General features: G+C 38.4%; 1 protein-coding gene across 1 annotated transcript in view; it reads right to left on the bottom strand.

Moving 5' to 3' along the window:
* The window catches only part of SCIN (scinderin), an 82,812-nt gene that overhangs the window by 29,034 nt on the left and 40,248 nt on the right, over positions 1-13,530 (bottom strand). The window contains exons 5-9 of the mRNA XM_007164903.3: positions 7,874-7,966; positions 5,491-5,623; positions 4,998-5,086; positions 3,973-4,188; positions 1,358-1,479 (exon numbers count right to left, since the gene is read on the bottom strand). Of these exons, the coding sequence (XP_007164965.2) occupies positions 1,358-1,479; positions 3,973-4,188; positions 4,998-5,086; positions 5,491-5,623; positions 7,874-7,966 (653 nt within the window). The remainder of the gene's footprint in view (positions 1-1,357; positions 1,480-3,972; positions 4,189-4,997; positions 5,087-5,490; positions 5,624-7,873; positions 7,967-13,530) is intronic.

Genomic DNA, 13,530 nt, shown 5'->3' with positions numbered 1-13,530 from the left:
GTACCAAGAACTATGGGATAGGGATAATCATCTCATCTCCTTTACTTGGTTAAGCTCAAGGCACTGGCCAGTATAAGTGTTAAGTGGTCACACGGTGTGGACAGATGTCTCTGTCATCTGGTGGGACGCTCACCAGAGAGAAATGTCACGATATCAGCAGACACCTGAGTCTGCATACATTCAATATGTTCCCTGAAGATTGCCATCACCATGTAGGCAAAGGCAGGATCCTGCTTCACCCTTGCGCCTTTGGCCTACACCCCTCAGCTTTAAGATTTTTTTTTTTTAAGTATTTGTTTATTTATTTATTTATGGCTGTGTTGGGTCTTCGTTTGTGTGCGAGGGCTTTCTCCAGTTGTGGCGAGCGGGGGCCGCTCTTCATCGCGGTGCGCGGGCCTCTCACTATCGCGGCCTCTCTTGTTGCAGAGCACAGGCTCCAGACGCGCAGGCTCAGTAGTTGTGGCTCACGGGCCCAGCTGCTCCGTGGCACGTGGGATCTTCCCAGACCAGGGCTCGAACCCGTGTCCTCTGCATTGGCAGGCAGATTCTCAACCACTGCGCCACCAGGGAAGCCCCTTTAAGATCTTTTTTGAAAATTCTTTTCTTTTTCTCAGTCTTCTCAGAAATATTCTACTTTTCCTGATTTCACTTAAAAAAAAGTTTGAGAATCCCACATTGCATGATTTGTTGCAGAATCCCTGTCCCTTTGGAATAGTCCAGCATGCTATGTGTACTTCACTTACTTGGTTGGACACTCCCCATGGGCACTGACTCTCTCTAAGTAAACTTAACCTTCAATTAACTCAAGTCATTATGTGAAAACCATACGAGATATGGATGCAATGGCATTTTTCTTCATTACTGCTATGAATTTCATGAGGACAAAGAATAAGGATGCATCAATTTGAGGTCTCTGGAGTATGAAATAGAATCATAAATTATATACATGCCTTAGAGGATTTGCATCATTGAAATGCTGCAGCTCCAATCAAGATGGGCTCTGTGAATTTTAACAATAAGAAGACATGGTACCGGATGCCAGTTGGAGTGTTAGCTTGCATAGGAGATGAGTTATTCAACTGCATATCCACTAAAGGAACACTACCCTTGGGCTATCAGAACCTTTCTCCTAGATTAGAAAGGATGACACTTATCTAACCCCTCCTGCTTGTGGACAGCAGCTGCAGAATACAGTCAAAATCATATCGAAAGAATACTACTTGCATGCTATACAAACCTCACGGACGTATTTATAGGATAATTCTACCCCCTACTGCATGGAATTTAATGAAATTTGACTTTGGAGCAAAATGTGGCCTCTACGGAACTTGAGATCTTATGAAAGAGGGAGACTTACCAGGTGTAGATAATCTGTCCTCTGGGATAAGTGTAGAGTATAATGTAGCAGTCACCACCATAGAATTCACCATACGAGTTTCGGTCAATTCCGATCCTACCATTGTTTTCTACACGCCAAATCTAAAAGTAATGAAATATGTGTACCCAAATCAAAATTTTCTTGATCTAATGACACTTCTCAGAGGTTTAAAAAACAGTTTGGTTTAGATCTGTCATTAAGCAACTTTTAAATTATTTTTCTCACTAGTTTACAAATTAAGCAACAGGAAGAAATTTTTATCAATTTGGCAATTTGGTTATTGACTTTTTAAGCGCTTATAGTTCTTTGGTACCCTTCATAGTACTTAGCTCAGTTCTGAGCCTGTTGATTAATAAGTACATATTGTTTGATCGATTAGGGAAAATAACATGACACTCTAGTGGAATAACAAACGGAAATATTCCGCTCAGAAATACATCTCTTAACTTACATACAATTTTTCATCAGTTGGGAAGTAATTTTTTTTAAATTTCTTTTTCCCTGTGTTTTAAGCCATGAGACTATTGTTTCCCCAGGTAAGAGTGGCAGATTGTGACCAAGTAATAAAAACACCAGTTGCATGACTTCTATTTTCAAAAGCCACCATCTAGGCATGAGACTGATTAAGATAAAAGCGGGCAGGGCTTCCCTGGTGGCACAGTGGTTGAGAATCTGCCTGCCAATGCAGGGGACACGGGTTCGAGCCCTGGTCTGGGAAGATCCCACATGCCGCGGAGCGACTGGGCCCGTGAGCCACAACTGCTGAGCCTGCGCGTCTGGAGCCTGTGCTCCGCAACAAGAGAGGCCGCGATAGTGAGAAGCCCGCGCACCGTGATGAAGAGTGGCCCCCACTTGCTACAACTAGAGAAAGCCCTCGCACAGAAACGAAGACCCAACACAGCCATAAATAAATAAATAAATAATTAAAAAAAAAAAAGCGGGCAGAACTAGTTATTTTCTATTTCCTTATCCTCGTCACAGATTAAAGACACTTTTAATTAAGGATTAAAAGTTGGAGAGATGAGAGTTGTAAACGAAACGGGAAAGTTAACACTTGAGTGAGAGACTGCAGGCACTGTGCGCGAGCACCGTCCCGCCTGGGTCCTGGGGAGGCTCAGGATGGTCCCTTTGCTTTGAAATAAGGAGATGAGCAAGTGCAGAAGAGCAGTGCAGAGTTTTCAGAGAGCAGCCTTCCCACGCCATCCCAGAGCAACAATGGCAGCATGGCCTGGCTAAACCCAAAAACCTAGAGAAAGCCCTGGATGTTAATATCCCTGGGGTGGCATGGGAGGGCATCTCAGAGATGCTGTGCCCTAACGTGGAGACTGCAGCTGGGACACACTTGGTGCTGGGAGCCACGTGTGCCACGGGGTCTGCTGGCTGTGTTGACCTCCAGAAAAGGATGTCTGAGCAGGAGACAGACCCAGCCCCAGAAGCTAATACCCCTCTGACAGCGATCATGGTCGGGGGTGGGGGGGGGCACTTCTCCCTTTGCAGTTCCCACAACCCCTGCACAGCTTAGATTCACACTTCATGTCTTTGAAAAGAGAAAAAACTCTTAAATCTTTTTACTGTATACTTTGGTCCAAGCATTGTGATAAGCCCTGGGAATAGAGAGATAAATTATTCAATTCCCTCCCTCAAGGAACTGACAAGAGGTCTGGGAGGAGAAACCTGTAAGTAAATGAACAATTCTGTAGTACTTATATGATAAATTCTATGAAGAATATTACTTATGGCTTGAGCACAGAGAAAGGTCATTTCAGTGTGGAGGGAAGGCTTCTCGGAAGAGGTGCAGCTTGTGACTTAACGGAGTTACAAAGGAGGAATGGGAATGTTAGCCAGATGGCAGAGGGGAAGAGTGCTCAAGGCTGTGGAAGGCTGAGGTGCAGACAGCAAGAGTCAATCATGGAGGTCTGGGAGGCCCACCTGAGGATGGACGTTCCCAGGAAGACTGTGGAGAGCCACCAACATTATTCTAGAATGGAAGTGACATTATCCAGTTTCCCTTAAGTTAGATGACCCAACAGCAGATTAAATGTCAAGAGATTTTAGTTAGGGAGAATTCTTAGGAGGGTTTTAACAATTTCTGTCCAAAAATAGCAATAACCAACAAACTCAATTTGAATGCTCTAAAAATATCTGTGATTTTGGCACATGACACATGCCCAATTTGCCTTTGTGAATGCCTCTACGGTGCAAGGCAAGGACAGACTTATGTAGTGGGTGCTTTTGGAGCAATGCGCCCTCACTGGACAATCCCAGTTCCAAGGGCAGGAGCATTTCTGGACCAGGAAACAAGATGGAGACGGCTGGGTTGCACGGAGGCCTCTAAGGTGATAATTAGGTGATCTTGCACAAACCGCCTAACTTCTCAGAATCTCAGCACACACACCGTAAACTAGGCCTGAAGGCCAGACAACAGCTCTTCCAGCTTTAAACTCCCTGGTTTAATATACAGTCTTGAACCATTTTTATTAATAATAAAAATTCACAATTTACAAAGCTTGTAGTTTCCTGAAGTTATATTTCCACATATCTTGGCATAAATGGGCTTGACAAGGACAAACAAATGAACAAAAACATGTAAATACCTCCACTTTGCCGGAACCATCATCCACCATATTATGCTGGGCTGCCATTTGTGGAGAACTGTGTAATTTTGAGGCATCAAATGGAATTTGCTTTATTTGAGCCACTTTCTCTGTGACATATACTTTCCCAAAGCCATCACTCTGATCTTTATCTCTCCAGTCCTTAAAGAACTGTTTGAAGATTGGTGTTTCACCTCCTTCTGGAAGAACTTGAATCTGAAATTTAAAAAATAATAATAATCATAAACAGAAAAATAAGAGACCAAGGAAAAACATTAATCTAGTAGTGGAGAAAAAACCTGAGGAAATACAAAGATGATCCTCTTTTTTGTGATGACAGATGTAAACTTAGAAGCTGGGATCCTTAATTGAATGCAAAAGGGAAGGTTATCAAATACGAAGCTAAAACAATGCAACCTGGCTTTTGTTTTTTTCTTACGGCTAAAGTAATTGCCACTGAATCTGGATGTTTGAGAGAAGAATAAAGTTATTTCGTATGTTACCATTACAGTCAAATAAGTTTGACTGTTTTCCTACACTAGGTTTATAAGATGTCTATGACCTGAAAGAAATGATCTCATTGTGTTACTTGTGCCAGGACATAAAAATGAAGAGAAAAGATGAGGCTGAGCGATTCAGAAAAGAAGAGCAACTATCCAGTGTCTATGTTGATGTCCATGAAGGCAAATATTCTCTGGGCATTAGTCCATGTCTATACAAATTGCTCTAAGGAATAACTGATAAATGCTCTCAGTTAATTCAACTGTGGTTGATCATCTTGACTTAAAGGCTGTGGGGGAAGTGGATCACAAAGTCCCGTGGAAGGTCTGATCTCCAATTTCTGCAAAATCCCATCCTCCACACAGATGTAGTTCTAGGGACACATGATACAGCATGGCACACATGTGAGAATGACTTCCGTGCCTACGTTATTTTGAACCAAATTCTTTCATGAGTTTTGTGGCGATGTCATGAGCTCCCAGGTTTAAAAACATTTTTTCTAGCCAGTTCATTTCCACACGTACCTGAGTATTAGTAGAATAATGCATTTGTTCTAGGAATTCTTCAGCTGTCTTCATGGCAGCCTTTCTCTCCTGGGGATTAGCATCTCTACCTAACATGCAAGATATATGAAAGAGACAGAATTTCAGAGAAGCAAGGTATTATATGATTAAGAAATACTTGTGCACCAAAAAATAAACATAATTATAATTGAATTTAACTATAACCCTGAAAGAATAGCAGAATTTTCCTAGTATACTAAATATATTTAACAATATTGTAATGAACACTCTGTATAAAAAAAGATTCTTTTTATAGTGCCCAAAGGCTTTCTTTCACCCCATCATCCCTGGTAAATAATGCTGGTAGGAAGAAAATATGGTTTTGATGTCTGCATTTTACAGATCACGCAGAAAGGTAAGGTTTCTGTTAAGTCAGAAAAGATGTTTTATTTACCTTTCCGAAGAAATATGTATAAATCTGAAGTACATCAACAATACCAATGCCATTTTTTACCTTTCCATACAAAAATCTGTTTTGCAGCACCGTGGTCCAAAATGAAGCATTCTTCAGAAAGCAGCATCGCCATGGAGAAGGGGTTTTCTTCTGCCACCACGCTCACTTTCATGGATCCACTGGCATCTGAAACCTAACATGAAAACCATGAGCTTGCTTGGGGATGATCAATATGTTCTAAACTCTTTGATCATGGTGATGGTTGCACGACTCTGTACATGTAATAAAAACCACTGAATTGTACACTTTAAATGGATAAACTTTATAATCTGTAAATTATATCTCAACAAAGCTATTTCAAAGAAAACAAACAAACAAAAAACCCCATGAGCCCAGTTATACCCTTAGAAAGGCTTTTTAAAAATCCTCTGGGGTAAAAGTATTACTAATAAAAAGTTAAGTTTCAACACAGAAAATAATAATGATAATAATAATGTATAAGGTTTGCTGTGATTTCATATATACTAGGCACCACACAATGAGCTTTAGCAAGATTATTTAATTTTTATTAATACAACAATCTTTTAAATAGGTAATAACCTTACACTCATTGCACACACACAAAAAGCTGAAGCTTAAACATTCATTCATTCAACATTTACTGAGTACTATCATATGCCAGACACTGTGCTAAGGAAGGCATTGATACATTACAGTGTATGCTTACAGATTTTTTTCAATATGGGGCCTGTAATTTACCTCATTTAAATACTTTGTGTAAATTATCAAAATAAATATCTGTCACAAATAAAATTGTGTCACAAGTAAACTTACCTAGACTCTTGAAGTTTGTAAATGACTACAGAATTTTTTTTTTTTTTTAAGTTGCAGGTGATCTTACAAAATTTGCTACGTTAGAATTCACTGTTTTTCAAAGGCCTGGTAGGCTGCAAGGTAATCCACCCGGGCACTTGTTAAATATGCTGATTTGAGGGCCCTACCTAGATCAGTGGTGGGGTTTTGCAGCACTGTGGTAGGGCTTGAACTCTGTATTTTTAGAAATCACCCTTGGTGACTCTGCTTCCCAGCTCTGTTCAGCAATCCCAAATTAAAGTATTTTCAAAAGGACTTTAGAGTTGGATGTATGCAATACATTACAGATCCACTAGAGGGAGCATTGCTTCAGGATTAACATGTTCATATTTTAGAATTGGATGTATGCAATACATTACAGATCCACTAGAGGGAGCATTGCTTCAGGATTAACATGTTCACATTTTAGAATATTTCCCTTGTCCCATAATGCTATCCAAGAGGGAGAACAGTTTTGTTTGATGATGTGACATAAAAGATATTTGTTAAACTGTTGCAATTGGGTTTTAGAAACAGTAATAAAAAAAATAAGCAGCCACAAAGTCTTTAGAATAACAATTTCTGTGTGGCTTATATTAAAATTATCAGTATTTAGGAGTGGTAACCACATTTTCCTTTGCCATCTAGGAGGAAAAGAATCTACTTCCCCTTCCGTTCTACAAAAAGGAAGTTCTTCTATACAAGTTAGTAACTTGATCTTCATTTAAAATCACAGCGTGTCTGAGCCAGAAGATCCCTTTAATGAGCAGCAAATATAATTCCTTCTCCTAAGAGATGAGAAAACTATTCAGTTCTGCAGGGAGATTAAGGTCTGCTCCAAATCACATGCTTAGAAAGTTACAAGGGGAGGGAATGCTTGAAGGATCCCATCTGAACCATCTCCTCAACTGGTACATCTTGTGGATTTTGTTACCCTCACCAGCAATAAAATCAAAATTGTGGAGTTGGAAGGAACTTGAGTAATCTTCTAATTTAATTTCTCTCTCTTTTTTTTCAGATAAGAAAACTAAGACCCAGAATGGCCATGTCTTGCCCAAGGTCACCCAGGCAGTCCTTCCCACAGAGCTGACATGGAACTAAGTCTGCCAATGCCCAGGACAGTTTTTACCCTGTTTCCTTCCAGCTGTTTGATTTGATAGCCTTGCGCTCATAACAAAGAAAGTCTCCATGTTGGCTAAACAGGATATTTTAAATAAGGGGATGATTTTATAGCTTATTAAGATTTTATAAGAAAAAGCTTACAAGGTTTTTTTACTTCATGAAGGAAACATTTTATTGAATGTAATGTGTCAAAACATATTGTTGCAAACGAATACAGCAACAATATATAATTTTATTTAAATCACAGCAAATCATTATTTGCTGTTTTTAATAAAAATTTTAAAAGTAATAGAAAGAGGAATTTAAATAACTATGCTAGAGCAAAGAACGGATTCTGCCCACACATTTCTCTTTGAGGGCAATGAGGACACTTGCCATCTGTAGCAAAGAGTCCCTCCTAGTACAGCCCCCACCCCCCAGCAGCTTCCAGCCCAGTAAACACAACAGAACTCCCTCACAGTGAACCCACCATGTAGAGTTTAGCCATTTTCCTGTTAGTTATGTCTGCTATAATGTCGTCATCCTCTTCTCCATCCCTAAGCTCCGGCTTTTCCCCTAAAACCTGGAAAAAAAAGTGCACAAATGAAAGATAAAGACCTCTCATTAATGGTGCAAAGTTTTTAAAAAAAAAAAAAAAAGTAAAACAGCTTACATTTCTAAAGTCATAGATTATAAAATATTGGCAATCAAAATGACCAGGCTCAGACATGTCTCACCAGTCATATTAAATGGTCCTTTTACCATGGGTCAAATCAATCAATGGCATTTAGTAAACACTGAGTTTGCTGGTGATGTGAAGGAGAAAGTGAAATCCCAAACTTGAAAGTGTAGGTCTCCATATTACTGAAAACTAGTAGGAATTAATTAAAATTTGAGTTCTACGTTCAGTTCTACAACAGAATTTCTTCCATGACCTCTGCCTCTAGAAGCAATCTATAGGTTTTATTAATTTATTATCACGAAGACTTGGTCAAAATTACTATCTGAGGGTAGGGTACTATTATCATTATTGATTTAGACTAGATAAAGTGTAAGTTAACCACATCATGCTTTGTTTCCTGCTGTATTTTTGGCACAGAACAAATGAATGTCGAATGAATGAATGCATTTATTTATTCTTTGCATATCTGATGCAATCCAAAAGTTCAAGTAAAGCATTTGGTAGAAAATACATTTGAATCTGCTTTGAATTTCTGTACACCAAAATCACAAAAAATAAGTCTATAAAGCACCTTAATTAATTCATTTAATTAATTGACATAAATATCATAGGATGTTAAGGATGGGAATCAAATATAAATTTATTGAAAACAATGTGATTTTTATAACAATACATAGATATAAATTCAAGTTTAGAAAATACAAAGAAGCTATTCACTTAGATTCAATAAATATTTAATATACAATGAGATTCCTTGCATAATGCGTTTTATAGTCAGTATTCCTTACAATATATTGTGTGAAAATATATACTGCTGAATACCAGACAACAATAAAAATGTATATAAATTTTAGTCCTTGCATGAGCACGCCACAGCCTCGAGTTTAGAAATGCATTAAAGACTTATTTCCTCTCAGAATATGCCCATCTTTTTGTTTATAGAGTGATCAATGAAACCCTTTAATTACTGACCACACTAAATGATTATAATATAGTTTTTCTTTTTTTACTAAAAGTAGAATCAAGACAAAAATTAAAATACAACCAAAAGTGCTTTTTTTAAAAAACAGTTTTACCTTGGTAGAAATATGTGTAACTTATAAGAGCAGTGAAAGGTCTCATATACCCTTTAGAAATTGTACTTCAACCAAGACAGTCGTTTGGAATCAACAGTTTGGGTTAAGGACATATTTAATCCTGGGAAGTCTCCCAGTGGACTAAGTAAGTCTGAGATTTGGGGCATACTCGAACTTTTAATTTTCAGACAACAATTCCCATATTAGCTAGGGATCTTAATTAGCCTCTCAAAGGGCTGTAGCATAGTTGGAAATTGAACCCAGGGAATTTACCAGAAACAGGCTTAACTCCAGAGGTACAGGGAGGCTGTATATTGCCAGGTACCATTTTAAAATTCAGTTCAACAACTAAGCATTTACCAAACACCTCACTGGGATATACAAAAGAGTTTCCAACCACCCTGCACAACGCTTAAAAACTTTACATCCTTCCTAGAAAGAGGAAAATAGTTTAATACGTTCACCTTATCAACTATGCCATACATTTTGATCTTTGAAATAAACTGTAAATACAGCTTTTTTTTTAGGTAGGATAATGCCTAAATTTAAAACACCCATTTTAGGTTTCTCAAGTGATGAGCATTTAGCTCATGTAACCCTTTGTGTATGAAATAACATATACTTTGACAATCTAAAGAGGAAGGCGAAGAGAGAAGCCTTATCTCAGGATGTTCCATGAAAGTTTCATCTATTGTTCTAGCCAAGACCTGCCACTCCAGCTTGGAGCCCCCCCTTTCCTTCAATTATTTTCTATAAATTTCTACTTAAAAGTACCACCATCCTCCAACATGCTCCAAACTTACCTTATCTTTCCACAAAACTGACCATTCTCAATTCTCTGTTTGTGTCAGTGAATCTCTATTCCTCTATTCACCTGGACTTAAAATCATGTCGTCAGTTTTGAATACTTCCTGTCCTCTACTTTGAGTCTCCTAGCCTCTTAGTCATTAAATTCTCCTTCTTTATGATGATGCTTAGAGTCACTGTTTCCTATCTACATTCATCCCCACCCTAATGAAGTTCTTCATCACCCAAGTCACGGCGTATGCCTACTCCTGTCAATTCCCTCCTGCCTTCAGTCCCCCCTCATCTTTTCATCCAGAAAGTTATCCTGTGCAATGGCTGGAAGGCCCATCGTATTTCACTTTACTCCAATGCTTCAAGAATATGACTCCAGAAAAAGATTTATATCTTTTATCTGCAGCAGTGATTCTTAAGGTTCAATGTGCTCAAGCGACATCTGAGTAACTTGATAAAATACAGATTCCCAACTGCCAGCTATTAAGTCAGTGGATCTGGGGTGAAGTCCAGGATTCTGCACTCCAGATGATTCTGAATTGGATGCTTACTGACAGAGCCCCAACTCTTCTCTCTGGATTCCAAGGCTCCTCAAGAGGCTGGATGTGACCTACTTGGCATTATTTCCCAGCATCTAGCAAGTAGCCTTCTCTAATCAAGCTCATGTTTCCCATGTCCCCTGGGAGCCATGCACTGTCCTTCCCCAGGGCTGTACCTAATATTCTATGTAACTGCTACCTAGGTTGACTGACTGTGGCAGAAGCAAAACTGAACAATTATTCTTTGGTTGATTCAGTTAATTATAATTAGCACAGTAATAGTTACCACTCATCGGATGTCTACTATGAGTCACACACTGGATCAGGAGCTTTAGACACATGTAATTTAAATCTTATAAGAGCTCCCATTAACCAGATACTGTTATCAATCATCATTTTACAGAAAAGGTCACTGATGCTCAAAGAGGCAAAGCAATTGTTTCACAAAGCTGCTAAGTGTTGAGACTGAGATTCTGGTATAGGTTCCTTTAATGCCATTTCTGTAACTTTTAGAATAATTGGTTGCATACTTTCCTAAATCAAGAGAAACGAGGCAAGTCTTTGAAATGGACAAAAAGATTCTTTCCATGGATGGTGTCTAAAGGACCCTTCTGGTGATCCGATGTTACAGAGGTCTGCACCTTTCCTTCTCTTTGAGTTATTTTTTAATCCAGTAGAAGACTGATAGCAGCAAATGATTTTGCCCACAGAGATGCACAGGAATTTTGTCTGGTGGAGATGAAACTAATTTCTGCCGTGTGGAAGAGGCCAGTTTTGCACTTACTAGCAAATTCATTTCAACACTGATTGCCCATACCTTTGTCTGTTCTTTGGATCCTCTTTGAACTCATTATAATATCTTAGTTGTTTTATTAGTGAATGACTTAAATAACATCTTTGACATGGTTATTTTATATTTGTCTGAGATTCATGATTTTACTTCTTTGAAAACTATCCTTTAACACATAGTACCCCACTTGTCTAAACCACAGATACTGGAATCTGTTTATATATTTATTGCCTTTTACTTTGTTACATGTATTCAGCTAACACTTTTCAAGTCCATTATGTGCCACACTGAGTACTTTAAAAATTTAATGTAACCGATGCTCACGTTACTATGTACCAGACACCATTCTAAGCACTTTACATTTATTAAGTCATTTCATCTTCATAACAAGCCTATGAGGTGACACTGTTATTATCCTATTTTACGCCTTAAGAAACAGACTAAGTAACTTGACCAAGGTCACGCAGCCAGTAAGTGACAAAGTCGGGATTTGAGCTCTGGCTCCAGAGTGTGTGTTCTCAACTAACAGGCTGTGCTGCCTCTTGTAGATACTTCAAAAGATCTTCACTTAACTGTTTAGGCCTTGTCTCTGGAGATAAAGCAGAAGTTTTTTCATAGCAGAGACTGTACAGGGGCCACGTTTATTTCTCCCATTCGGATCAGAACAATGCCAGCAAATACCACAGGTGGCACGCGTCCCATACACTATGGTTACGGTGCTCTGCCTTCCTCTCCACGTAGCTTTCATCTTTCTCCAGATCCTCTCTGTCTACTCCCCTTTCCTCTTGGTTCTGCCTATGCTGTGGGCATTAAAGGTCAAAAGAGAGAAGTTCTCTCATCATATCAGAGTGCTGTGGGAGCAGGCAGCCCTTAAAGAGAAGATACAACAGGGTGCAACAAACATGAAAGAGCTACCGAAAAATGTAAAATAACAGAGCAACAATACTTCTTTACCCATAAAACTGTCAAAGGTCAGGAGAAAACTGACCGTATCTAGTGTTGGGAAAGATTCAGTATTCCACCAGGCACCCTGGTGAGAAGGAAAATTCTTAAAAGTGATGACCAGTAGGTAACAGAAACCTTAAAAGCATGCCTATCATTTAGTCCAATTATTCTATTCTAGTAGTTTATTCTAAAGAAATAATTTAAATGTATGCAAAAAATTAATTTAATGAATTCACCACAGCATTATATAATATTAAAAAATGCAAACCACCTAAATGTCCAACATGGAAGGAAGTGATTAAATAAATTAGGCTACATACAAACAATGGAAAACTATACAGTCATTATAATATCAAAAATTAGTTGATTATCAGGAAAATCTTCATAACATTTCAAATAAAAATCTAGATTTCAAAGCATTATCTACGGTATGAACTCTTTCTTGTAAAAGCACAGAGCTGCATATGTGAAAACAAAGATTAGAAAAAATTTGGTCACTCTTTTTTCAAAGGTGGGACTTGGGGTGATATTTTTCTCTACTACAGATATATTTTATAAAATTTCAACGAGAAACATGTATTTTTCTTTAATAAATAAAACTGTAAAAATTTTATTAGGAAAAACGCTGACCTCTTGAATTTGTTTTGCTCCCAGTAGAGTAAACTGCAGTATTTTATTACTTCAAATAGAGTTAATATCACTTCATTTTAACTTACAGTCTACCTTAGGCTTCTGCCTCAGCCTTATCCACTCGGTTCATCAAAGGATAGTAAATATTACTGGATTCCTAACTGCTCTAAGGCATTTTGATCAGAGAAGCATTTGTTAATGTAAAGGCCTAGAAGGAGCCAGCAGGGGCCCAGGGTTCTTAAGTTTTTAGCTAGGAAATTACGTGGCTCCAAATATCGCACGGGCTATTTTGTTACAGATGGGATGTGAATACAAAAATGGGAGCATCTATATCTTTTCCTCTCTGTTTTGTCAGTAACATAATGGAAATGCATAACAACTTTAAGACACTATTCCAAGTACGTTAAAGAGGTTGGAAATTTGCGGAAATACAATTTTGTTTTCTGCCTAAATAGACCTTCTTTCCTGCTGTTTACTCTTTGCCTTCAACAGGAGTTCAATTCAAAATAACTCAGAAGATATTTATATTAAATCATTAAAGCACATACACAATCCAACTTTAGATTCACAATCCTCTAGCTTCAGAATTTCTAGGTTTTCATGACCTGTCCCAAGACCGTCCTCAGCGTCTTGTATGTTTCTTCTATACGACCCACTGTGGCTTTGTTTTAAAACATAAGTTGGCCT

The sequence above is a fragment of the Balaenoptera acutorostrata genome, chromosome 7 (assembly GCF_949987535.1).
Source record: "Balaenoptera acutorostrata chromosome 7, mBalAcu1.1, whole genome shotgun sequence".
NCBI lineage: Eukaryota > Metazoa > Chordata > Mammalia > Artiodactyla > Balaenopteridae > Balaenoptera > Balaenoptera acutorostrata.
Note: the sequence above shows the minus strand (reverse complement) of the source record. Positions and strands in the feature narration are given on the sequence as shown.